The sequence below is a fragment of the Sylvia atricapilla genome, chromosome 2, assembly GCF_009819655.1.
Source record: "Sylvia atricapilla isolate bSylAtr1 chromosome 2, bSylAtr1.pri, whole genome shotgun sequence".
NCBI lineage: Eukaryota > Metazoa > Chordata > Aves > Passeriformes > Sylviidae > Sylvia > Sylvia atricapilla.
In genome coordinates, this window is record NC_089141.1 from 1,249,511 (window position 1) to 1,274,002 (window position 24,492).

Here is a 24,492-nt window from a genome sequence, read left to right on the forward strand (position 1 = left end):
TGGTTGATAGGACTGTTAGACCTTTATGTTTAAAAGACTATATTTCTTAGGAAATATTTCCTGCTGTTTCTGGAGTCAAGAGTGTAGAAAATAATGATGTTGTAAATTGATATGCAAATTAAGGATAACAATGCACAGCTTCGTGGTAGTTCTAGTTCAAGTCTTCCTGTTTCTCCTGTTTCTTCTGTCTGTAAAACGTTTGTCTAAATTGGAAACAAAAACTGTTGTTAGGAATATCAGGAAAAGGGTTACAATTCTGAGTGTACAACACTTTGGGAGTATGATGCTACTAAATTAGGACTCTCCCCATACCTTGGGATACCAAAACTTTTTTGTCGTTGCTGTTTATTTTCAAATCTATGTTTCAAATCCAATTAATTGCAAACAAGGCTTTTTTAATCACCACTTTTGCTTTGAAGTACCTGAAATCAAAGGCACATTTCTTAAACCAATAAACCTTTCTCTTTTTTTTTCCTTCTTTTCTTTGTGTAACAGGATCACGATCGCCGTGTTCGGGAAGCAACTCAGCAATCTTTTGAGCAGCTGATTCTTAAAGTAAAAAAACACTTAGCTCCTTACTTGAAAAGTATCATGGGTTACTGGCTGATTGCTCAGTGTGACACCTACTCCCCTGCTGCTTCTGCTGCAAAAGTAGCTTTTGAAAAAGCTTTTCCTTCAAGCAAACAACCCGAAGCCTTAGTATTCTGTAAGGATGAAATTCTTAATGTGAGTTTATACTTTTGTATAAAACCTTAAGGCTTTGTATGTATCAGCTTCTGTTATAAGCTTAAAAGTCATCCTTCCCCCATCTATTGTTCACAATTAAATCTCTTTCTCACCTGAAACTTTGCCCCTGTGAAGAGAACCATAGGATGGTTTGGGTTGTAAGAGACTTTTAAAAGGTGCCATGGGAAGGAACACATTCCACTAGAGCAGGTTGCTCCAAGCCCTGTCCAACCTGGCCTTGGACACTTCCAGGTATGGTGCAGCCCCACCTTCTCTGGGAAACTTCTGCCAGTGCCTCACCACCCTCAAAGGGAAGAAATTTTTTTCTGTGAGGAAATATAAAAAAGAAGAAGAACAAAGAATACGGAGAAAAAAAAATACATCTGTATTTTTTGGTTTGAGATGAGAATGACTGGAACCAAAGGAGTGAATAGTGAATTTCCTTGTGTGCATTCCTGTGTAATGATGCTCAGTCAACACATAACGCTGCTGACAGGTGGAATAATGGTCCTGGAGTGGTTTAGCTACAGTGGAAAAGGAATGAAGAATGCTGAGCAGTGTTTCAGCATCTACAAGTTTAATTCTGACCAAGGTTTATGCTCTTCTGCCAGTCAGATATGATGATATTCAATTCAATTAAATTGACTGAATTAAAAAAAGGTAAAAGATTGCATTGCCAGCCCATTGTGTGCAAGCATAACTCTTTTGATTTGCCCTCAGTTTGGCTTCTTTTTAGCAGGAGCACATTGCATAGGGCTGCAATTTAGCAAGTATTAAGAATATTTAATTCATATTTTTTTTCTACCATGTTTATTAGCATGTCTAAAAATATTAGACAGCTCAGAGCCTGTGAAATTTTATTGTAGGACTGTTTCTGAATAATGTGTGAACTATGTTGTTCACATACAAGTGTTGGATTTCTTTGTGTTTATATGTGTTGTTTTTTCCCCCATAGGTGCTGCAAGATCACCTTCTGAAGGAAACAGCAGATACACTCAGTGACCCTCAGTATGTTTGCCTGCTTCAATGTTTATTTAAACCTCTGAATCTTGGTCTTTCTTGGGTTCTCTGTCCCTGAAGTAGTGAATTTAGTTCTGTTTCAGTAGACAGAATAATTATTTGAGTTCAGATCCCCGCAACTTTGTTTGGGACTTAAGTATAAACGGTTTTGAAAGTGTTATCAGTTATCTAATTCTTGTTTCAGCTCTTTAAAGAATAGCCTTTGTGAGTAGCTGGAAGATGAGATGACTAGAAACTCTTTTTTTTCCTAACCCTTTATAGTGTAATTGGAAAGTTCATGTACTTGAATTGCTGGCACCTGAAATCAAAAAAAAAAAAAAAGAACAACAACAACAACAAAAATTAAGGCAGTTTAGTTTAGACAAACTTGGGATGCCTGCTGGTTTCTTTGCAATCCACTTTTAACTTTTTTTTGTTTGTTTTGCTTTCTGAGAACTGTACCAGAAGAAGAAAGGGAAGCCAAATTCTTCCGGATTCTGACTTGTTCCTTGTTAGCTTTAAAAAAGTTGCTCAGCATGTTGCCAAAGAAAGAGATGCATTCCTTGGAAGAAAAGTTAATGTCACTTCTGTCCCAAAACAAATTTTGGAAATACAGCAAAAACAATGTCTCACAGGTGACTTTTTAATTTCTTCTTTATTTTGCTTGGTTTTTGTTAAAGGTAATACTCTTAACCTAAGGATGTATTAATTGCTTGTATTCTACAAGCAGGAACTTGGTACTTTGCTTAGGTTTGAAACAGCCTTCAGGTTTCTAGGCAGATTCCAAAAACACTGAGGAGACTGTCCAGTTAACATAATTATAAGTCTTTTTGATCTGGGACTAATATCTGACCAGACTTAATGTTAAAAAAACCCACCCTAACTCAATATAGACAATATTGCTTTAAAATTTACTGCTTAAAACGTGTGTTCTTAGTGCTTTGGGATTTTCATTTTTTTAAACCATTTTACTGGTGTTTAGTCTTGCCAAGACCAGCAGTGTATAGAGGAATAAATTCCTGCAATAATGTTTTGTTTAAAAGCTGTAAGTTGTTTCTGGGAAAAAAAAAAGGCCTTTTGAGAAGTATTTAAAAATACAACTTTTGACAAGCATTTTTATCAGTAAACAAATTACGTTAAAATATTTGATAAGACTGTTTAAAACTACTCTGGTTTTCTTTGTTTTTAATAAATATTTGAACCTTTGTTAATGTGATAAAATATGGGGGTGGTGTGTTGTAAGGTTTTGCTGACTCTAAAAGGAATCTTGTAGTGACCAATTCTGTTTTTTCCTTCTGTGGCCTCTGTAGGTTCGCTCTGCTTTCTTTGAGCTGATCTCTGCTTTTTGCCAGCACTTGCCTGAGGTGGTGAGAGCTGAAGCACCAAGAGTTTGTCCTGCTGTTCTTCTCAGCATTGATGACAGTGATGCAGTGGTGTGCCCTGCTCTTTGGGAAGCAGTGCTTTATACAATCACCACTATTGAGGTAATGTGGGGAGCATTAAGGGGCAGATATCTTCATCAAATTTAACTTTTCACCAAGTGTTGTTCTTTGTGTGGAATTAGGATGACAGGCTTGACTGGGTTTTCTATATGGTTGATAACAGGAACTCCTTGAGACTGCATCCTCCTCCTTTCAGTGTAACTTTCAAATATATCATGTCCAGCATATCTGAAAATTAGAGTTATTTTATTAATTTAATTTCATTTCATTCACTTGAAATCCTGTCATTAAATGTAGTCAAATAATGCTTAAAACCTTCTTCTTTGTTAAAGACAGTTACAAAAACGACCTGCAGTGCATTTGTGTTTAGTTTGTTTCCCCTTCAAATGTAAAGATTCTATAGCTTTTTTTTCCCTCCTTAATTTTAAGTGAAATGCCAGCTTTGAATTTATTAGCAGGAGGAGATATTGCCATACACTGAGATGATTTGAGGGTTTAATGTTGCAGGTCCCTTTTGCAAGTGCTGAAATGAATTGTTACAAGTTTTCATTAAGAAAAGCCCAGTCTTTGTTCAGGGTGTCATAAATATAGGTACCTTGAACTATAATAAATATGAAAATTAATAAAACAGATCAGATGACAAAAAAATTTAGGGAGGGGAAAGTGTAAAAGCTTTTTTTAACCATCAGAAAAATTTTGAAAAGAGTTTTGAAGTTAGTGATACTAATAAAGTCAGTCATTGGTTTGCCTTGATAATGAGAACTTAAAATTAAATACAGGACTATTTACAAGAGATTTCTATGAAGCATCATAAAAGCATTATTAAAGAGAGACCTTTAATTGGAGTTGGCTAACAAGGAAGGTTGATTGGTTTTAAACAATGCAGAAATAGTTTTATCACGTTCACTTCGTAGGCCAAAATAGGGAGAAAGTGATTTTAAAGAATACTGAAAAGTGAGTAACTTATCAGAACTTAAATTTCCCAGTAACTTGTTTCAGCTATATAATGCAGGGAGGTAGGTTAAATGGCTACCTCGGGAGTTCTTCTGAGGCAATATATTGTTGTTTAATTTATAGTAGGTGAATTTCTTCCTGTAGGACTGTTGGAGTCATGTCAATGCCAGAAAAGGAGTCCTGCCAAAGCTCTGGACAGTGCTTCGTGAAGGTGGGCGAGGGTTAGCTACTGTCATCTACCCAAACCTCCTGCCCTTCATCAGCAAGGTGCCTCCTGACGTTGTGGAACCAAAGCTGGAATACTTCAGAGTTTTTTTCAGCTCTATAATTCAAGGGTATGGACCAGAAATTTATTTGTTTGGAATTAGTGTCTTTTACATTTGGAAATGAAAGAAACTAGTCTTCAAGTGTTTAAAGATGAACGAGATCATGTTTTTAAAATTCTTTTCATTATCCAAAACTGGAGTCAGTCCTTTTTGGCTGTTCCCATCATCTTGAACCTTCAGCTTTCTTTTTGATTCAGCTACATCTTCCTCACACAAAGCATTCTTAACTTTCCTTGTCAAAGCTTTGTGTGTATTCCATGACAAATTTGAATATGGAACATAAATTATAATTAAGGGTAACTCTTAAGAACCAGCCTCTCCTCACCAGTGTGTTATTATTACAGAGAGTATTGGCCTTGTGATAGTGACATTTCCTTTATGCAGAATTGTAATTCTCATGATAGTAATTTTTAAATTGTACCTTTAAACTACATCAAAGCTACTTTTCCATCAAATGTAATTTAAATGTGTACCTGTGCATTGTGTACTCAAAAGCATATAGAAATTATTTTATGAAATACTGAAATTTTATTTATTGAAAAAAAAGGGTTCTTAGCTGATGTTGGTGTGGCAGTTAGCAGAGCTCTTGGAGAAGAGAGGTATGTTGTAGTTTGTTTGAAAAGTGTATAGAATTTTATTACATGCATTACAATAATTGTAATATTTCTCTGATCATTTATGTGATCTAATAAATCAAAGCAAAGAAATTGCATGTTTTCAGACTCAAAAAAGGTGAGACTGTCTTTAGGTGGCTTTCTTTTTTTTCACTTTTTTTTCTTCCTCTTTTTTTCTTCTTTTTTTTTTTCTGTAATGACAGAAAATGATCCTTTCTGAACCTCTGTGGTGTGTGTAGAAAATTACAAAAGAGTTTTGACAGCCATCTGAAACATGAGACAATGTGCTAGGTTTCTCTGTTTACTTAGATTTTTTTTTTCTGAATCCTAAGACCAGATAAAGAAGTTATTTTGATACCACTTCTATTAATTGCCTAGGTTTATCAACTTTTAAAATTGAGTTTATTTTGATGTGACTCCTTAAATGATTCTATGATCCTGTATTCTCATACTGGATCAGAACAACTTAACTGAGGGTACAGTGGTGACATTCATGCTGGGTTTCTTGGAAGCACAGCTGATTCTGTGTCCTCCCCCAGGTTGTCAAGTGAGAGGACAGTAGCCAGCCCTTCAGAAAGTTCAGCAATCATAACTGCATTTATGGAGTGTCTGTGCTTTGCTGTACTGCAGAAAAGAGAAGAAGGAGAAGACCAAAGCCAAATTCATCAAATGCTTATATGTGACCAGGTATTCATCAGAAATACTGAGTATTGTTGTGTGTACATTTGATAATTCAAAACTTTAAAAGGTGTGAATTTTAGGTGAGGGTTTTAGCTGACATCCAGATGTCTCTTAAGCACTTCCAGAGGTGGTGACTCCACTACCTCCCTGGGCAACTTATTCCAGTGAATAACCCAAGAGATCCACCCCCACCTCCTTTCAGGGAGTTGTAGAGAGCAATGTAACAAAAGTAAAGGTACTGAATTTTGGGGGTTTTTTTCTTCCTATGGGATCCTTCTTTTTACTGTGCAATTAAAGTTATAGTTAAGGGGGGGGAAAAGTGCCTCCCATCCTGTATATTTTTGTAAAGTGTTCAAACATAAATAAATCTTGAATTTGCAAAATTGCTTCCAGAATGTTTTCCAGAATTATATAATTTCTTGGCATTATAAAGAATATAAATGATTATTTTTATTTTTATTTTATTTTTTTATTAATTTTTATTAATTAATTTATTTTTATTTATTATGATCGAATTTTATAAATTCAATCACTGTTCTTTAATACTTTTTTTTTTTTTTCTTTATAGCTAATTCCTTTTACCAATGCTGTACTTAAGGAGCCCAAGTTACAAAGTGGACCATTATTTTATCAAACAGCAGAAATGCTGAGTTCTTGGGAAGCTAAAGCAGAACTCTCCAATGATGATGGCACACATGAAGTTTTCCAGAAACTGTTGTCAGATTTTTGGGACCATCTTTTAAAAGTGTGTATACTTCATGTTGATAGATTGGATGCTGATGAGAAATTACTGTTTGCCATATCTGGTATGCTGGAAATTCTTCAGAATCCAAAGAGTTCTACGAAACCAAACAATAGGAAATCTCTAAAAATCAGATTTACAGATGAGGATGAATCTGGAAGGAACACAGAGAGTCGAAAGCTCACAGAAGTGAGAAATGGTGACTCTGAAATTCAGGCTGACTTACAGCAAACTTCACAGCTGAGGAAAGAACCTCTAGAGAACTTAGTCTGCAACCTGGCTGAGCTGAGCATTGTGTATGTCAATGAACAGAAGTCAGAACAGCATTTGAAATTTCTCTCTGCCCTGCTCAACTCTTTTTCCTCAAACAGAGTTTTCCAGGTGCTTTTAGAGCAAGGAAATGATGTAAGCCCTGCTCAAGCTGAGTTGGAAAATGAAGTGAAAGCTCATAACCGAAGTCCATCTGTACAATTTCTGTACATGAATTTAATAACTTGGCTGAAAGAAGACTGGAGAAAAGACACCCAATTCCTGGTGGATATTTTATACAGTGTACTGCATTGTTGCAACACTAACGATGAAAGGAAAGTAATTCTTGATGATTTAGTAAAGGTATGACCTGTACATAATTTATTAATTTTTATCCAAGTCAATACTGTTATTGTGGGCTGTGGTTCATTAATAATCTTACTTTGGTACTGTCACATAGGAGATAATTCTACACGAATTTGGGTTAAATCCAGCATAAGAAAGGTAGTTTTAGGAAAGTTGGACATAATAGTGTTGAGGTGGAAGATTCTGTCTCTTTCTGTATGATATAAATAATTTTTAAAAAGTATCATCAGAATTTCTCTGCTCTTGCTTCCTTATACAGTGCACTTTAATTGTAATCATTGGTAGCTTTTCATATAAATACAGTCCCTTACTGAATTTTGTGGAAGAGAAAGGTTTGGAAGACAAAAATTATATAACCAATAACATTGTTTCTGAATTTTAGCAGCTTCTACTTATGCCTACAGAACAGTTAAAACAGCATTATTGCTTCCTATTCAGCAAAGATTTTTATTAAATATAGGACAATTTTGTTTCTCTTCTCAGATGGATCTGAAATGGGTTATTTTTCTCCAGATAATTCAAAAGGTAAGATTTTTTTGTTGTTCTTGTTATGCATAGTTTTTACTAATTCTCAGATGTTAGCTTTGAGACTCACGTGGTTGGTAGTGATAATTTCCACAGTTTGAAAATCTTAACATTTCAGAGTAGTGTGTGTTTCAAATGCATTAAAATCTGGGGACAGTCTTAGAAATGAAATGATGATGCCAAAACAAAAGAATCTTTGTCCCTTTTGGTTTTGGTCAGCTTGGTTTTTGAACCAGAGGGATGGATTCTTGATTTTTTTTTTTTTTTGATCATCTCTTCCAATCTAGAGAGAATGGAGCTGGGGATTAGACCAAGAATTTAAATGATTATTTTTATTGTCATCCTTACAAGATGCTTATAAGGAAAAGGCAGTATTCCATTTTTTCACACTGAACATTGACAAACTGACATTTAAGTAATTGCATGAAATGAAATAGAAAGTGTATGATGAATTTTTGGATAAGATCTCATAGCACTTGACTTACTGTCCAGTGCATAGACCACAGGATCGTCTCTCATATATGCTGCATATTTTAGGAATATTCAGTTTCTATGATTTTGTAACTTACAGTGGCTCATCAGCAAAATAATATTTCTAACTTGTGACCTTCTATTTCTTCTTAAAGAAATTCAGGTGCTGTAATCAGGTTTATAGTTTTACATAGATTTTATTTCAGCCAACTTGGTCATCCAGAAATTATTTTTTTAATTCCAGTGTAGGAATTTCTTTGGCTCTACAGTTGAAGGAGAAACATGCAGGAAGCATTTTCAGAAGGTGACTTGTTTCACTCTGCTGTAGAGATCTGACCCAGCCACAAGTTGCTGTCTCTGACAAAAAGAAAGTTGGGGGATGTTGTTGCAGATACAAAATCTGATGGCTGTTTGTGGTAGATGATAAAATTCTCACTCTCTGTGTGCAAGTTTGACATATTAATCTTAGGCTTAGTAATAATAGTTAGTAACAGGATCCCCAGTGAAGCTGTGGCTGCCCCATCCCTGGAAGTGTTCAAGGCCAAGTTGGACAGGGTTTGGGACAACCAGGTCTAATGGGAATGTCTTTGCCCATGGCAGGGGGTTGGTACTTATATTGGAACTTGGGAGATGATCTTTACAGTCCCTTCCAAGCCAAACCATTCTATTATTCTATACCTTCAAAAGATCCTTGTCATGTTTGTGTTGTGATCCAGGCATGCTCAAGCACAACAAAACTTTCCTTAGTCTCTGACTGGCTCAAAGGAGACATACTTGGAGAAAAACTGGTGATGCTGGCAGAAGATCTGTGTCATCTGGGTTTAAAACCTAGAGCAGCCTCTTCAGAATCAGGATCAGCCTCTTCAGAAAGGTGGACCCTCCTGAGCTTGGTGTTGTCACAGCACGTTAAAAGTGGTGAGCTTATGTAGCCCTTGGAGTTCATGAAGTGTAAATGCTGCACTTAGGCTTTGCATATGGTTGAAAGGAACTTGGGATCTTCCAGAATACTTGATGTAGTGGAACATTTTAGGCTTTCTCCTGGTATTTTTTTTTTTTTTTTGTTGATTGGTTGGTATTTGTTGGGGTTTTTATTTCTTAGTTTTGAGAGTTTTTTATACCTAAGCCAGTTTACTACATCCAATTTAATTTTGTAAACACTAGCTTGCAGTAGTAGCTAGTGTGACTTTTTTGGCCCACATTGCTAAACAAGGGCAGTGGATCAGTAGCCCATGATGAAAGGAATTAAAGGGAAAAAAAGATAAATAGTGAAAGGAAGATAATTGTTACTGAAACTTCCCAGGCCCATAGCAGTGTGGTGTGATACTGAATACTTAACTGATACAAAAGATTACAATAGTAATCCAAAGCAAATAAGTATTACAGGTATACACGGGAAGAACACAATTGTAACTGTATCAATTCAATGATATATTGAATCTGTTCTGCTTTGAGTTAAAACTAACAAAGAGATCTTCAGTCGTTGTGTTTCCCTTTAAGTGACAGGTTGTAAAATGGCGGTAGAAAAGAAATACATGTTATTAGGAGCAGAGGACAAATGAAAGTTATTATAGCATGTAGTCAATATACTGAATATGTTGCCAGTGTAGTTTTGGACACTGCAGTATTCTTGTTCACCTATATGCTTTTGAAAAATGTGTAAGAGAATTAGAACATGCCCAAAGAAATCTGGCAGGAGTGGTTAGACAACCAGTGGCCTCTGCCTGTAGAGGCAAGAAAACAGACTAGAATTTGTCAGCTTGTAGTGGAAGTGGTTAAGGAAGGGGCTGTGCTTAAGAGCCCTAAAATCACAATTTGTGTAGAGAATGCAAACAGTGAGAAATTTGTCATTGCTTCTTTCAGTGGAAGAACTTGATTTTCTAACACATGCTTCGATAGCAGTCGTGAGGGGCAAGAAAAGTACACTCCTTCATGCAGTTTGTAATTAAATAATGGAATTCATTGCCACAGCAGAGTTTGAGGCTAGATGGGATTGGCTTGCTTGTATCCTGTGAAGAAGGAACTAAGCATGTTTGTGGCTATCTGCAGTGATCTGGTGAAATTTTGGGCGCACAGTTGATTGCCAGAAGCTAGGAAGGCATAAAAAGGGGAGGGATCACTTCACACTTGCTCCTTTTTTTAAATACCTTTTTCAAAAAAAACCCACAAAAACCTGCTGGTGTTTTTTTTTCAGCTGGTTTAGAGAAAAGATACTCAGCACGGTGGAATGTTGGCTGGTGTCTGTGAAATATGAGTTTAGGCATCCATCAGACTGAAACAGCTTTGCACATTATTTTGCATTCAAAATTAGCAAATAGAAGTCAAATTGATCCGTATTAATGTGACATCTTTGCATGGTCGTGTTTATCAAGCAATCAAAGCATGCTGTCTTTTTCCTCTGCCCAACAGAATCATTGATTGGTGAAACTTTTGTTGAAAGGATTATTGATAAACTTCAAGCAGCTCTGTCTAAAGCCAAGGATCTTTCTGAAGCTGGAAATACTGAATCCTCAGTATCTTTCATCTGCGACGTGGCCTCGAGCTTTTTCAGCTCAGTGAAAGGGTGTTTGCTGATGCCATCCTCAGAAGACTTGCTCCTCACCATCTTCCAGCTGTGTGCTCAGAGGCAGGATGCAATACACTTGACAGGTAATCTGGAAAAAGAACTTGAGCTGAGTTTTTTCGTAGGTGATGGTTACATCTAAATTCTTCCTTTTTGTGAAACAGAATCAAGTATGTGATAGAATACTGAGTTCACATACATCGAGCATTTGCAGATGTAACTGACAGGAAAATCTGTGCTTTAATTTACAGTGCCCATAGTTACTACTAAGCATCAAGTCCTGAACATCTTTACAAGGATTTTGAAGCTTTTTTAATGTTAGTATCAGCTAACTTGGAGGCTGTGATACTGCACACTTTTTGGACTGTTACAGAAGCTGTTTAAAGTCTATGAAATGTAACAAAGGAACTTTGTTCATTTTGCAGTCTGGGGAGTCTATGAAAAAATGTGTACAGTCACTTCTTCACAGATAACATCTATTTATTCTGGAACCATTCATCTTGGCCAAGTTGCCCAGACAAATTGTGATCCATGCCTCTCTCTGCCCGTGTCTCATGTTGAGACTGAGATCCTGATTTATATTCCTTGAATGCAGAATTTGAGGGTGTTGAATTGGTACATGTGTTTACTGACATAAATACAAGTAAAGACAATGTTTCAGTGCTGCTGTAGAAGTGAGGTAGAACGCTACTACCTTGGAAACTGCTGCTGCTTTATAAATGGCTATTGGTGTTGTGAATGTTCAATATTTTGGTAGAAAGATCTGTGGTTTGGAAGATCCTGTGGACATATGGTAGCAGACAACAGGAACATCACTCTTATTCTCAATTAAATCAAATCTTACCTGTGAATCACAGTTAATTTAAAATTGTGCCTTCAGTAGTTTTTGCATGTAACCACAGAAAAGATCATTGTTTTCATACTGTAGGATCTTTAGACATGTGATTGTTGCTGTATGCTGTTGGTTGTAGTTAGAGTTCACCTGTTTGTGGTGGTTTTGCTTGTCTATTTGCTGTTGTTTTGTTTTCTTTTCCCTACAATAGATTTACTTGTATGCAAATTAAAACACACCTGGATGTCTGGTGTGAATTCTCTTGTGCATCAGCTTCAGAGCACTCAGAAACAGAGCACCTTTTTGCTTAAATCTGCACTGTGGGTCAAGAGCCAAGTTCAGTCTTCATCTTTGGATGTAAAAAGGTAATTGGGATGCAGCTGTCTGTCCCATAATGTGTCATTCTCCAAAACAAACCAGGATCAGTGCTATAATAGCCTTTATTTAATTGACATCTGTATTGCTGTGAGACTTTTGAGTCTGTTGGAGGCAGTGGGTAGAGCAGAACTTAAACCACCCCTGGTACAGCACATATGGAGCAATGGGAAATATGCAGGTGGGCTCTTAATGAGTAGTGCCAAAGTTGTTTGCAGTGTTTTCTCCTTTTCTCAGTCTTCAGGTTTTGATCTCTGCAGTCAGTGATTTGTTGCTGAAGCTCATGGAAGCTGAGGGACTGTCTGGATATCTAGTGAGAGCTTTTGTTGAGCGCGTCACACTGACCAAAACTGAGTGGGGGAAACTGCACGAGTCTCTGTGCTCTGAGGTATGGAAATAAAGGTGGATTGGACAGGGTGGTCAATCTTTCCTCAAACCTCTGTCCCCTAGGGTGGTAAGCATTCTTTCTTTTGACGTGGCACTGCACTTAGGAATACCATATGTTAGTGCAGAGATTCTTTTCAGCATCTCTCCAGAAAGAGGACAAAATCTCTGTTTATGGATCCATCCAATACGACTGGAGAAAAATCTAAATCCATGAAATTAAATCCCTTTTCTGCACAGAGCACCAGCAACTTGCTTTACAATTCAGGAATTTTACCTGATAGAGTATGCATTGTGAAGATCTTCTTATCTCTAAGTTAATTCTTCATAAAGATTAATTTTGGGAAAGACACTAATACCTGCAGAAGAACATGGTGTGGTATCAACAAAATGCTGACATGCATAGAGTAGAGAGTGGGGAAGGACTTAAATTTCCTGTGCAGCCACCAATCTTCAGTAACCCAACAATTTCCTGTAAAATACATAGAGTTCTAAAGAAATGTATTTGTTTCTGAGCAGCAGTGCAGTTACAAATTACTGCTGTGCAATTAGGTCTTTAATACACTGGAGTGGGTCATCCTCCCCATTGTGCTTTTGATGTGAATGTGTGTATTTCATGGTTGTTTCTTAATAATTCTGAGTTTTCAAGGTTAAACAGATCAAAGTATTTTTTCATATTCTTTTTGTGCACGTATTACAGTGGATGCACAAGCCTCTTTTGGAAGGAAGGCTTAGTATGAATTGTGACCCTCTGGGATCAAGTGTCAAGCTGTGTGGCACAACTAAACTTCCAGGTCATCTGTGTGCTTCAGCCTTATTAAGTAAAATGGTACTACTTCAACTGAAAAACAGTGCAGTCCATGGAAATGATGATGCTGAAAGAAAGAAAATTGATAACATAAGTAAGTTACAATGGTAAAACTTCAAGTAATTTTGTTTTATAGTAGTTGTAGCCTGAATTGAAAATTAGAAATGCATAGTTAAAGTTTGGCATAGAGGTATGAGAAATAATCCTTTTACCTTTTGTTGCTGGGGGGAGGATGTTGTTTGTTGGTTTTGGGTTTTTTTTTTTTTTGTTCAGGTCTCCTTTAAAAGTACTTTTTATATTCCTGGGACTTCCTTTGGTTATATATATCCTATCTCAAGAGAACTTTGAAGTGGGAGAAGTATGAATTTTCAATGAACTTCAAATTTGTTCATTGCCAATACACACCATGCATTGGCATGAGTGGGCAATAAGAATTGTCTCCCTCCCTCAAGGGTTTAATCATAATGTAAAGGTAGTTTGAGACAACAACTTTCCTTAATTCCATGAAATGGAATCTAGTTTCCTTTTATTTTCAAGAATGCTCAAATTAAATGCAGCATTGTCGAATTAACAATTCTATCTCAAAAAAATATCACCATTATGAGCTGTGTAATTGTTTAGTGTGGGTCTTTGTAAGCTAATGAAGGAATCACATGTTAGCTCTTATGAAATTTGCTTGGTTTTCTTCTGGACTTAGGTGTTGGTTGCCTTGTCTGCAAGAAATAAATATTAAAGAAAAAGGGGGAGAACAGAGAGGAGTCATGCCATGCTTAATTTGCTTTAAAATTTCTTGAATATCTAGAATATTACCATAGCCTTTTTTCCTCTTCTGTGTTAGGATACAATGACAAATATCCAGTTCATTCTCTGAAACACCTGAGATTGCATGTAAAAATAATACCTTTAATGCATTGGAAACATATTTAAAAAAAAACAACAAAAACTTGACCTGAAACTTCTTACTTATGCAAGTTGATAATCATTTATAAACAACAGCTGTTATTTAATTAGTTGCAGAACTGTTGTACTCCTTACAATGGATTGAAGAATTGGAGAACCCTCCTTATCTGCTACTGGAATATCTTCACATGTTAGAAGAGATGCACATCACATATGAGGAATTCAGTGCTCTGAGTAGCACAGCCAGCCTGCAGCAAACTATATTTGATAGGTATGTGAGAACAAGTGAAACAAAACCAGCTCTTAGCTCTGTCCTCCCAGTTTGTATTCTGTATTGTATTGTATCCAATATTTGTATTGTATCCAATATTTGTATTGTACAGACTGCCACTGCATTTCCAGCTGTGTGTTGATTCAGAAGGCATCCAAATGCTTTTGTAGTGAGCCATGAGCAGTTGTATATGTATTAACCAGGGTCTGTCTTTCTTCTTTGAAGATCAGAGGAACATGGAAGACTCTGGTCCTTAACCATGGCCAAAGTGATCCGTGCTGGGAACGCTGTATCCTGGGAGAGGAAAGAACTTTTCAAGACCACAGAAGGGTATCTTAATACTGCTGCCTAGAAACTTGCACTTTGTTGTGAATATTGATAGTGTGAAATGAAGTGATACATGTGTATGGTGTGTGAAAGTCAGACTTGGTGTAGTATATGGGATCATTTATGTCAGAAGATATTACATAATGAACTTACTGATACTCGGTTTCCTAGTTCAGTTTTTGGGTTTGTTTCATTCCTGGTGTTTTGTCTGTGTGAATAGGTTCCTTCCATTAACAGAGGGCAGACTGCATACACTTCAGTGTTTATCACCTTTCCTAACTGAGGAGGAAAAGAGGGAACTTGTCTTCCACTGTGTGGCCAAACTGATGACATGTACACAGACAGAGCTTTCCAGCACTGATGGTGAGTATGTTCTTACCTCAGTCTAGTTCATTAGAATTTAAGAACATTATTTTGTAATAATGTTTGCTTTTAGGTAAAACATATTTACTATAATACTGCTTTTTCTAGAAAGAAATGCTTTTCTCACTTTGCCTATTTCTTCTGAACTGTTTGGCATAGTAATTTTCTGCCTCATTCAGAAAGTACCAGCTCTACTGCCAGATACAAAATAAGAACAAAAATATTTAGGCTGATATTATTAAAAGCATCCTGATGTTGCTTTGAGTTTGATCTATCTTATATAAGCATGTCTGTAAATATCAAAGTTTTCAGTGAACCATTTAGGCTTTACACAGCATGCAAAAATACTACTATTGTCAACTGCTCATGATTGTCTTTAGATACTTTGCCAAGAGCTCTTTCACAGTTCACATGTAATTTTTGAGTAGCTCCTCCAGCTGAAAACTGCACTACTTAAACTGTCTGCAGCTGTGGAAAATCACTTAAGAGGTGGCTGAAATATGATACTACTTTGAATATAGCCACGTAATTTGGGTCTGTGTTTTCACAAACTTGCTGCTTTTCAAGAAAATTATTTGGAAATGCTCACACACAGTCCTTCTATCTGTGTGAATTAGATGTCATTTAAGAGGAAAGTGCTTTCTGTTTTTGTCCCTTACTGCTTTTGTGTGTTCTTGCACACACTCTTATTGATCAGTCTATACAAAAATGGAAATGTAGGTTTTGTATTTTGTAACAGAACTGTGCTTACTTAAACTGAAAAAACCCCTATCTTTGGTTACTTTAGACTGTGGGCATCTGTCCCTTAGGAGTGTTCTCAGGATTTCAGATAAGTTCTTTGGATGAACATTCTTCAGGTCTGAAAATTGTCAGTCTTAGTATCACGCAGAAATTGAGAGGAATTTTAAATTCTCTGCTGTGGTGGTTTCCTACTCTTTCAACTTAGTTGAGGCCTCCTGGCTTTCTGAGTGAACCAGTGAGGCAAACAAATGTGTCTCTGAAACTCTGAACAGAAGAAAATGGAAGAATCCTCACTCCTCCTCTGTTGTGGAGGCCTTTTATTTGTAATTGGCATTTCCCTTCTACTGCTTCTCGATTTTCCAGGGAAAAATGTTTCTGCCTGGGCAGAACATACATGTCCAAATTCACATTAAGTGGAATGTAGGTTGCGGGCTTACTATTCCAATGGTGTCTTTCTTTTCAGGTCAGCTGAAAAAAAAATGCTGCTGAATTTATTTAAGTGAAACAGGGGTTTGTTTGGTTGGTTTTGCTGTGCATATATAACACTTTACCATATCTCTTTGTCATCGTTGGAAATGTTCATCTTCTCCAAGAAATCTGGATAAATACAGTTCTTAAAAATGGAAAATAGTACTAATGCACCAGCTGTACTTCACTCTAAAAATAAAAATTGACATTCTGACTAGAACTTCAGTTAACATTCCAGTAATATTAGAATTCACAACTTTCAGTTGCATTGTCTTAATTATCTGTCCAAATTATTGCTTAGCATTCTGTGGTTTTAGTAGCACAAAGAAATTTAAATCCTAGCAAATCATTCCTTTTTTAAATTATATTAACTATCATTTAATCTTATAGGAGCTGTTTTTTTCTAAAGTTTGGATTGGATATTGTATTTTGATTTAACAATGACATTTGTGGATTCAGTGTTCAAAGAAAAAAGCTTAGGTATTGTCCAAACTGTCTTACAATATTTAAATTAAGTTCTGTTGACACACATTCTAATGTTTGTTGTGTCTTGATCATAAAGACTGTTCAGTTTACATTTTTATTATGTCATAGGAGCATTTGGGTGTCTTTCCATTTTGAACTCCTGCTTGAAGGATAGAAGTATTGATTGTGATCATCTACTACCTGCAATATTGAAAATCATAATCTCTTGGAAAAATGATAATGAGGACAGCTTTCTCTTTAGCTGGTGGGTGCTAAAATTTGACTTTTTGTTTTTCTTATTTCTAAGACAAGAGTTTAAAAGTAGAGACTAGTTATTAATTCAAACGAAATCAATCTGTACAACTGCCATCTACTGTTCTAATACTGCATATTTAAGCTTTTGTAGAAACCTTGGTTTAAGATATCTGTTATTAGGTATTTACTAACTCATACTGCAGAAAATTACCTGAAGGTAATTTTGTTGAAGGATGTTGAAGGTAAAATTGTTGAAGGATGCAAGACTTAAGGCGCTTTGTAAATGCTTTTGAAAGATGTCAATTGTTTTCAGATGCGTTCAGAACCAACCAACTTTGGTAGGTGTTGCTGGATATTCAGTCCCAAGTTCTGGATTTTGGTAGCAGGAGGAAAACTTGCATACCAAACTTAGGTATCTTGTCTTCTAATATTCTGGTCCCAAAAATGCAACTTGAAAAGCTTCCAGCAAGGAGTGAAAATATACTGAGATGTATTTTTTTTTTTTCACTAGAATGAGAAAAATCCAGGCAGCAAAGTTTCAAAATAATCATAAAATCATTGAGTGGTGTTTGGGGTTGGAAGGGACCTTAAAACTCATCCAGTTCAACCTTCCATAAGACCAAGTTGCTCCAAGATTCATCCTATTTGGCCTTTGGCACTTCCAGGAATGGGGCAGCCACAGCTCCTCTGGCAACCTGTGTCAGGGCCTCCCTCACAAGGAAGATTTTCTTCCTAATAATCTAACCCTGTAATGCATAATATCTGGACACTTGAGGGCTAACGTTTTTTTCCTAAATCAGTAACTTAAAATGATTGTTTTTCTTGGTTTTTCTTGCATTGGTTTAATTGAAATTGCTAAAATTCATAGTTTATGTAAATGTGTAAATTGTAGAAGTGTATGAATCTGTACTTCAGGAATCTTATTTAGACTTGGCAGCTAATGTAGCACTCTACCTTTGAAAGACAGGATATGAAAAGCACAAAGGGCTCAGCGTGGTGGTGCCAGACAAATCTGTCCTGTGAGGAGCAGTGAAGGCAAGAATCTAAATACTCACATCTACACCATGAAGCTGTATAAGCTTTGGTTGTTTGTTTTGTTTTTTTTTTCACTACAGCAATCTGAAAGAAGCAAGTGCTCAATTGCTTGGTTTCAACATTGAGATGATGCGTTACCTCCCCTTATTGCTGCAATATTCCACAGCTCCTTTGGCTGATAACGAGTGGGACTTTTTGATGTGCTCCATGCTGGCTTGGTTAGAGGTAATATGGAAGCATCCTCACTTTTAATGTGCTTACCTTTTTGATTATTCCCTGCTCATGGCATGGATGTGGTTATCTCAGCCTACCAAATACTTGACACAATGTTAAAAAAAAAATTATTACACAAAATCTTGTTTGTGTTGGACTTTGGACAAAGGCTATATGTGGTTTAAAAGCACAAGCAGTTATACTGTCCTGTTTCTTCTTGTGTACAGAGACAAAATCAGTTCAGTCTTCAAGTAATATAATATTTAATAATGGCATTGATACCTGGAGAAAAATTTTGAAATGTCTGCTGTAAGTCTCTATCTTGAAAATGAATATTCCTTTAAGACACAGTCTAACATGGTACATCAAAATTAACTGAATAAAAAGCATTTCAATGTCTAACTGATCACATGAGACATCAAAGTCATGTTCTAATGCTGTTAGGAAACAGGTCAGTAGTCAGTGGACTACTTCCTGATTAATCAAATAAAGATACAGGATCTCACTCTCTGTCACCTGTGCATTTAGAAGGGCAGGCTGGAAACTTCATGTGCCCTTTCTTGGTCTCAGGATTAATCTTACCTAATGGTATGTGCCTCAGAACTATTTATTTTGTTTAAAAACAAAGAACAAACTTTTAAGAAAATCTTGCTGCGTAGACTAAGTAGGGAATATTTTTAATTGATAATGATACTCTTTTTTGACAGAAATAATAGGAACAAATATAAAAAGGAAGCAGCTGGGTTGGGGGAGAGGAAATATTGTCCTGATAGCCACTTCAGTAATTTCCAGTTTTTAGTAGCATGTTGTCCATTGAATTTTCTTTTTGTCATTATAAGAAAGGTTATATAATGGAAACAATCCATGATTCTAAGTGTTGGTGAGGCTTGGAAATTCATTTCAGGAAGTCTCATTAAAGTACAAATTCTAGTTTTAAACACACTTCCCTGCCCCACATAATTTTCAAATGGTTTTCTTGCAATTGAATCATCTTTGAAATTACACTTTCTGGTGTAGACAGGAAACATGAAATGTATTTTAAAGCAAATGTATGGTTAAGGAATCTTCCTGTGTGTTTGTTTCCTCCTAGACAACAAGTGAGAGCCGTTTGCTTTACCATGTCCCACTTGTGCAGATTTTTGCTTGTGTCAGTTGTGATTTGGCATCTGCCCTTAGCACTTACTTTGAGGCTGCAGCTCCTGACACTACTGCAAATCTTCCTAAGAACTTGGTCAGTGAATGGAAGGAATTCTTTTCTGAGGGAATTCACAATTTGCTGTTACCTTTGTTGGTGAAAATCACAGGCAAGTATATGATAAGGGGATAACAGCCAGACTGTGCTGAAATAGAGCTGAACAGGCCACATTTTGGAATTTACAGGAATATAGATTTTATAGGAATATAGGAGAATACAGGAAAATAGAGTCAACAAGTCAGGTTTTAACACTTACATGCTAATTAGTAAAGTGTTTGCGTGTAACATAGAGATTGTTAAGATTAGATGGGACCTGCCAAATGCAGTCTTGAGTTGTTTCCAGCAGAGCTTGTTTATGCTATTATCCACACATTCTGCATCACAGCTTGTCTTCTTTTAAACAGGAGAGACCAAAAATGCATCAGAAGGCTCTTTTCAGAACTCTGTGCTAACATCTTTGGGTGAAGCTCTAACTTACATCTCAAAGGACCAGTTGTTAAACCATAAGCTGCCACCAAAGTTTGTTGCAGGCCAGAAGACAAATCTTCCAGATAAACTCCAGACTCTACTGAACACACTCTCTCCACTGTTGCTTTTCCGGGCTCGACCTGTGCAGGTTTCTGTCTACCATATGCTGCATAAGTAAGAAGCAACAAATTTTTCACTCTCATCACCTCTCAACCCTCCTGCCCCTTTTTTTTTAAAAAAATGTGCTATAGAATTTGCACTTGTAGCAAAATCATGTTTCATTATGGGAGGAAATCTTTAACTGAGCTAATTTGTGTTCTTTTTTTGGAGGGCACTATATAAAATTCTGAATGCTAAAGTTAATTGTATTAGCAATTCACTTAAATTAATAAAGGTATTAATTTTTAGCCCTTATTTTAGCACTCATAGAATCCTAAAATGTAAACTGAAATATCTCAGGTTTGATCTGGGCCTGGCACTGGCATTAAATAGTGTGACTTTTTATTTTCAACGATTTAAGTAAGAAAGTGAATATAGATAGGTAGAATTCTTGTGAACTTCTTGGATATTTCTAATACCTGGAGAGACCATACAGAATTTGAAAAATATGTGCATTTGGCTCCCCAAAATGGAGATTGCAAAGCAGATGGCTTAAGCCAGTCACCATTTCACTTGTACTGAGACATAAAGTTGCAATAGCTTTATTCTGATGGAGAATTTTATTTTAGCATGAAAAGTAAGAGGTCAGGAAAAGTAAGAGGTCTGGAAAGAGAGCTGAGCAAGGATCAGTAGCTCATGAACCATCTTTCCAATAGTGACATGTCTCCAAAAGATTCTGCATTGTTAAAGAATAACTGCCATTATTTTGTTGCCTGTCAGTAATATTGAGGTTGATAAGCAAAGAGCTAATGCATCACATATAATAAAATAGTTGATTAAACAATATTTTTAAATTCAATCTGATTTCCTTTCCATATTTCTGTAGATTAATGCCTGAATTGCCTAAATTTGATGATGAAGATCTCAAGTCCTATGGTGACGAAGAGGAGGAATTGGCACTGTGTGTATTTTTTCCCTCACTTTTTATAAGATTGTCTTCCATATTTTTGAAATGTGTTAAAAGATGGAAATTTGCAGCAGAGTAGCTGTCAGCCAGGAGATGTTAAAAAATTGCATAGCTATGACAAAAAGGTTATAAATATTTAAAATATTAAATATTTTGGTCCTATCTGCCTACCAAAGACAGTGTTTGCAGTTGTATTTACATGCAGTTGCTGGACTAAATACCATATATATACTTTATGTTAGAAAATCTTGGCACATTTTTACTTGTGTTCAGAATGTGCCCATCTGCACAGTACTTGAAACTGAGAAAAAATTAACCTGTGTGTTTTATACAGCTTGAATCCAGTGAAGTCTCTGGTTTGAAGAGGGAATGCAGTAACTGGTTACAATTCCTTTTTAACCTCAGCCCAATGATTAATACCTTTCCTAACTGCAGAGCTCCAAAAGGCTTTTCAACCCAGAGCCAGCAGTGATTAGGATTTCATTGTTCAGTTGCTCCTTTGTTGGTGTGACTCCAGAAAAAGCAAGCAAAGCAGCTATCCATGATGTAGGTTAAATCAGCTCAGCCACAGACCACTCCCAGATTAAGTGATCAGCATGTAGTTTAAATTCATCTTCTAAGAAGGTGAAAACACCAACTATCCCATTCAGAGAAAAAGTAAAAATTTTAAAAGGAGTAAGTTGTCCTGCAGTAAAAGGCTCATTTTATGTTTGCCTGCATTGCTTTACTCTCATGACTTTCTAGGAAGGCTTAAATTCAGTTCATGCTATGCTCAAGATGTGATTTTACTATTCCAATCACATTTTTCCACAGATCACCTCCAGCAGCTCTTATGTCTATCCTGGCCACTCAAGAACTTTTGCTAGAAAACATCCTGGAATGCATTCCAGTTGGAAAATTTGCAGTTATTGAACCCCTGAGCGATGAGTTCTGCCTTGTTCTAGGGTATCTTCTCACTTGGAAGTTAACATTAGCTTTCTTTAAAGCAGCTTCTTCTCAGGTATATTTTCAGAGTCTTTTCTTTTTAATTGAATTTCTTTACCTATTTATTCTGGAAGTTTCATCCAGCCTTTTAATTATGTAACTTCTTATCTTTTGTTTTTGTGAAATGAGTGAAAATTCTGAAAGCACCAATAGACTTGGATTTCTGCACCACTGTATTTGAGGATGGTAGAATTAGAGCAGTGAAGAACTAAGATTGATGAAAAGATGACTCTTTCTTGCATTTTCAGACAAGATTGGTACATACCATAATCTTCTAATCATGGTGCAGAGAACTGACCTTACCTTCTAAACATTAGTTCTGAATCACAGTGTTGCTCTTCCTCCCTACAAAGACATATTTGTATTATTTACAGAGTAAGATGTGTTTTGTTTTTTTCTGTGGTTTGTTTTCAATGCTAACAGCTGCGAGTTCTCTACTCACAATACCTTAGAAGAACTAAAAGCTTGAATAAACTGCTTTATCACTTGTTCAGGCTTATGCCTGAAAACCCTGTCTTTCCTGGGCCAACTCCAGAAGTTTCAAATAAGGACACAAAAACCTTCTTTACTGAAGAGCTTCGTTTAGATGTTAAAGGTTAGTAAAAAATGTATTTGTCCATTTGAGAGAGTTGTTATATTTAAATAAATTTTTTTTCTAAAAGTGCTTATTTAGAAAATCTTACCTATAAAACAAATAGACAGAGAAACAAATACATATGTTTAATAATCTTTGGCTAACACTTCCCATTTGAAACTGAAAGAAAGTTGACATGTTTATCAGAGAAACCAAGAAAAACAAAACCCAGCAATAATACATTGCTACTATCAAATCCTGAATGTAACAACTCAAAAACACTAGAAATGTGTGGTCTATTCTGGAACCATTGCTTCTAGATATATTTTTATATTAAATAAAAGACTTTTTTTTTTCTTGCATTTTATTTTATAAATTCAAAATATTAAAAAATACTTTAATATTTTTTAAATGTTTGGGATGTTAAATTGTGTGTTGTTTTTGTCATGCTGTTCAGAAGACCCAGTTTATCAGTGATGATGAGAGAAGATAAGCTACCTTTTTTAGCTGAGAAACCTGAAAAAGAGAATCAGATTTAAGTCCCTTCATTGAAAAAAAAAAAATAATGTATCTATGCAGGTATAAGCAAGGAAATGGAGTTTCCATTTCTTAATTTTTTGCTTGGACATCACTGTATGTTGCAGAACAATTTATCTGGATGACAATAAGAAAGAGTTACTAACATGACATCTCAAGGGAAATGCTTATCCACTCCTTCAGCAAAGAATTTTTTCCTAATGTCCAACCTTAACCTCTGTTAATGGAATTTGAGGCCATTTCTATACAGGCCTGCAAAGCTCAGCTGTCCTTCAGACACCTTGTGGTTTGTTCACTCACTCCAAAGTGAGTGTTTTTTGATTTCTACAGTATAAAATTATTGTTGATTCCTGGTGTCAGCTTGGAGTTCAGTCTCTAAATTAGAAGGTGAATTCCAAGGTGCGGAGTGTCAGGCTGAGGAACAAAGAAAGCAGCCTGGTGAAGAAGTGCTGAATCAAACAAGCCTTTAGAATGACAATAACAGGAAATGTACATGAAATTCCAGTAACCACAATCATACTGGAATCAGAATTTTTGTATGTGGTGTGGAGGCGCCGACATCCGTCACTAACACATTAAGAGTTATTTCAACACTTTCTCTTTCCCTCCCAAGGGAGAGGGGTGCTGTCATCCCAGATCCCACACTTGGCCTGCTCTGTGTACCATATAACACTGAAAGATCTGCCAGCCATGGTGAGACTGTGGTGGAACAGCTGTGAGAAGCGTGTCTTCAATGTCGTGGATAAATTCACCAGCAAATATGTCAGCAGCGTGCTCTCCTCCCAGGAAATATCTTCTGTTCAGACCAGCACACAGTTATTTAATGGCATGACAGTAAGACTTCTTCTCCTTTCTTCTTGACTTGAGATTTTTTGCAAACATTTCAAGCAGTCTTACTTCTCAGAATCAGACTGTGGTTCTGTTTTATATTATTGCAGTTTCGTTGTTCTAAATGAATAATTAAACATGGTTTTGCTTAGTATCGATAAATTAAATTGATATTTTTTAATATTCTGCTTGGAAAAGCATGAAATAATGGATTTTAGGATGTTGAAGAAGTTGAGGAAGTAAATGAAAGATACTGCTATCAATATACCACTTTTTTGTTTATTAAAAGATGTAATCAATCAGTAGATTAAAAACTGGCTGGTAATTTCTTTTTCGTTTACCAGGATATGAGTAGATCTTTGTTTTCTTTGAAAAAAAATGTTTACCTGATCTAAGACTAGAGATGCTGAATATCTCTCTGTGGCATTTTTTAATACAAGTCTTTTTTTTCAAAGGTAAAAGCTCGGTCTGCAGCACGAGAAGTCATCGCAACCTATTCCGTCGATGATATCTTTATTGAACTAATAATCCAGCTTCCATCAAATTATCCACTGGGATCCATAACAGTTGAGAGTGGAAAGAGGGTTGGTGTGGCTGTACAGCAGTGGCGTAATTGGATGCTACAGTTAAGCACATATCTTACACATCAGGTGAGTTTAAACTGAGCTCCTAGCATTGAAAACTTAAGGAGTCCTTTATAGCAGAAAAATATTCCAGTGTTGTATAGATCTGTGTGATAGATCTCATC

At 36.2% G+C, this 24,492-nt stretch overlaps 1 protein-coding gene across 1 annotated transcript in view; it reads left to right on the top strand.

Moving 5' to 3' along the window:
• The window catches only part of LTN1 (listerin E3 ubiquitin protein ligase 1), a 28,589-nt gene that overhangs the window by 2,202 nt on the left and 1,895 nt on the right, over positions 1 to 24,492 (top strand). Inside the window, exons 4-28 of the mRNA XM_066340614.1 lie at positions 496 to 726; positions 1,682 to 1,734; positions 2,180 to 2,360; positions 3,036 to 3,209; positions 4,266 to 4,456; positions 5,601 to 5,748; positions 6,311 to 7,096; positions 7,583 to 7,624; positions 8,812 to 9,010; positions 10,502 to 10,741; positions 11,699 to 11,852; positions 12,100 to 12,250; positions 12,947 to 13,148; positions 14,066 to 14,225; positions 14,451 to 14,555; positions 14,773 to 14,915; positions 16,719 to 16,854; positions 17,960 to 18,104; positions 19,183 to 19,396; positions 19,692 to 19,929; positions 20,741 to 20,815; positions 21,635 to 21,821; positions 22,229 to 22,400; positions 23,530 to 23,750; positions 24,200 to 24,394. Of these exons, the coding sequence (XP_066196711.1) occupies positions 496 to 726; positions 1,682 to 1,734; positions 2,180 to 2,360; positions 3,036 to 3,209; positions 4,266 to 4,456; positions 5,601 to 5,748; positions 6,311 to 7,096; positions 7,583 to 7,624; positions 8,812 to 9,010; positions 10,502 to 10,741; positions 11,699 to 11,852; positions 12,100 to 12,250; positions 12,947 to 13,148; positions 14,066 to 14,225; positions 14,451 to 14,555; positions 14,773 to 14,915; positions 16,719 to 16,854; positions 17,960 to 18,104; positions 19,183 to 19,396; positions 19,692 to 19,929; positions 20,741 to 20,815; positions 21,635 to 21,821; positions 22,229 to 22,400; positions 23,530 to 23,750; positions 24,200 to 24,394 (4,743 nt within the window). The remainder of the gene's footprint in view (positions 1 to 495; positions 727 to 1,681; positions 1,735 to 2,179; positions 2,361 to 3,035; positions 3,210 to 4,265; positions 4,457 to 5,600; positions 5,749 to 6,310; positions 7,097 to 7,582; positions 7,625 to 8,811; positions 9,011 to 10,501; positions 10,742 to 11,698; positions 11,853 to 12,099; positions 12,251 to 12,946; positions 13,149 to 14,065; positions 14,226 to 14,450; positions 14,556 to 14,772; positions 14,916 to 16,718; positions 16,855 to 17,959; positions 18,105 to 19,182; positions 19,397 to 19,691; positions 19,930 to 20,740; positions 20,816 to 21,634; positions 21,822 to 22,228; positions 22,401 to 23,529; positions 23,751 to 24,199; positions 24,395 to 24,492) is intronic.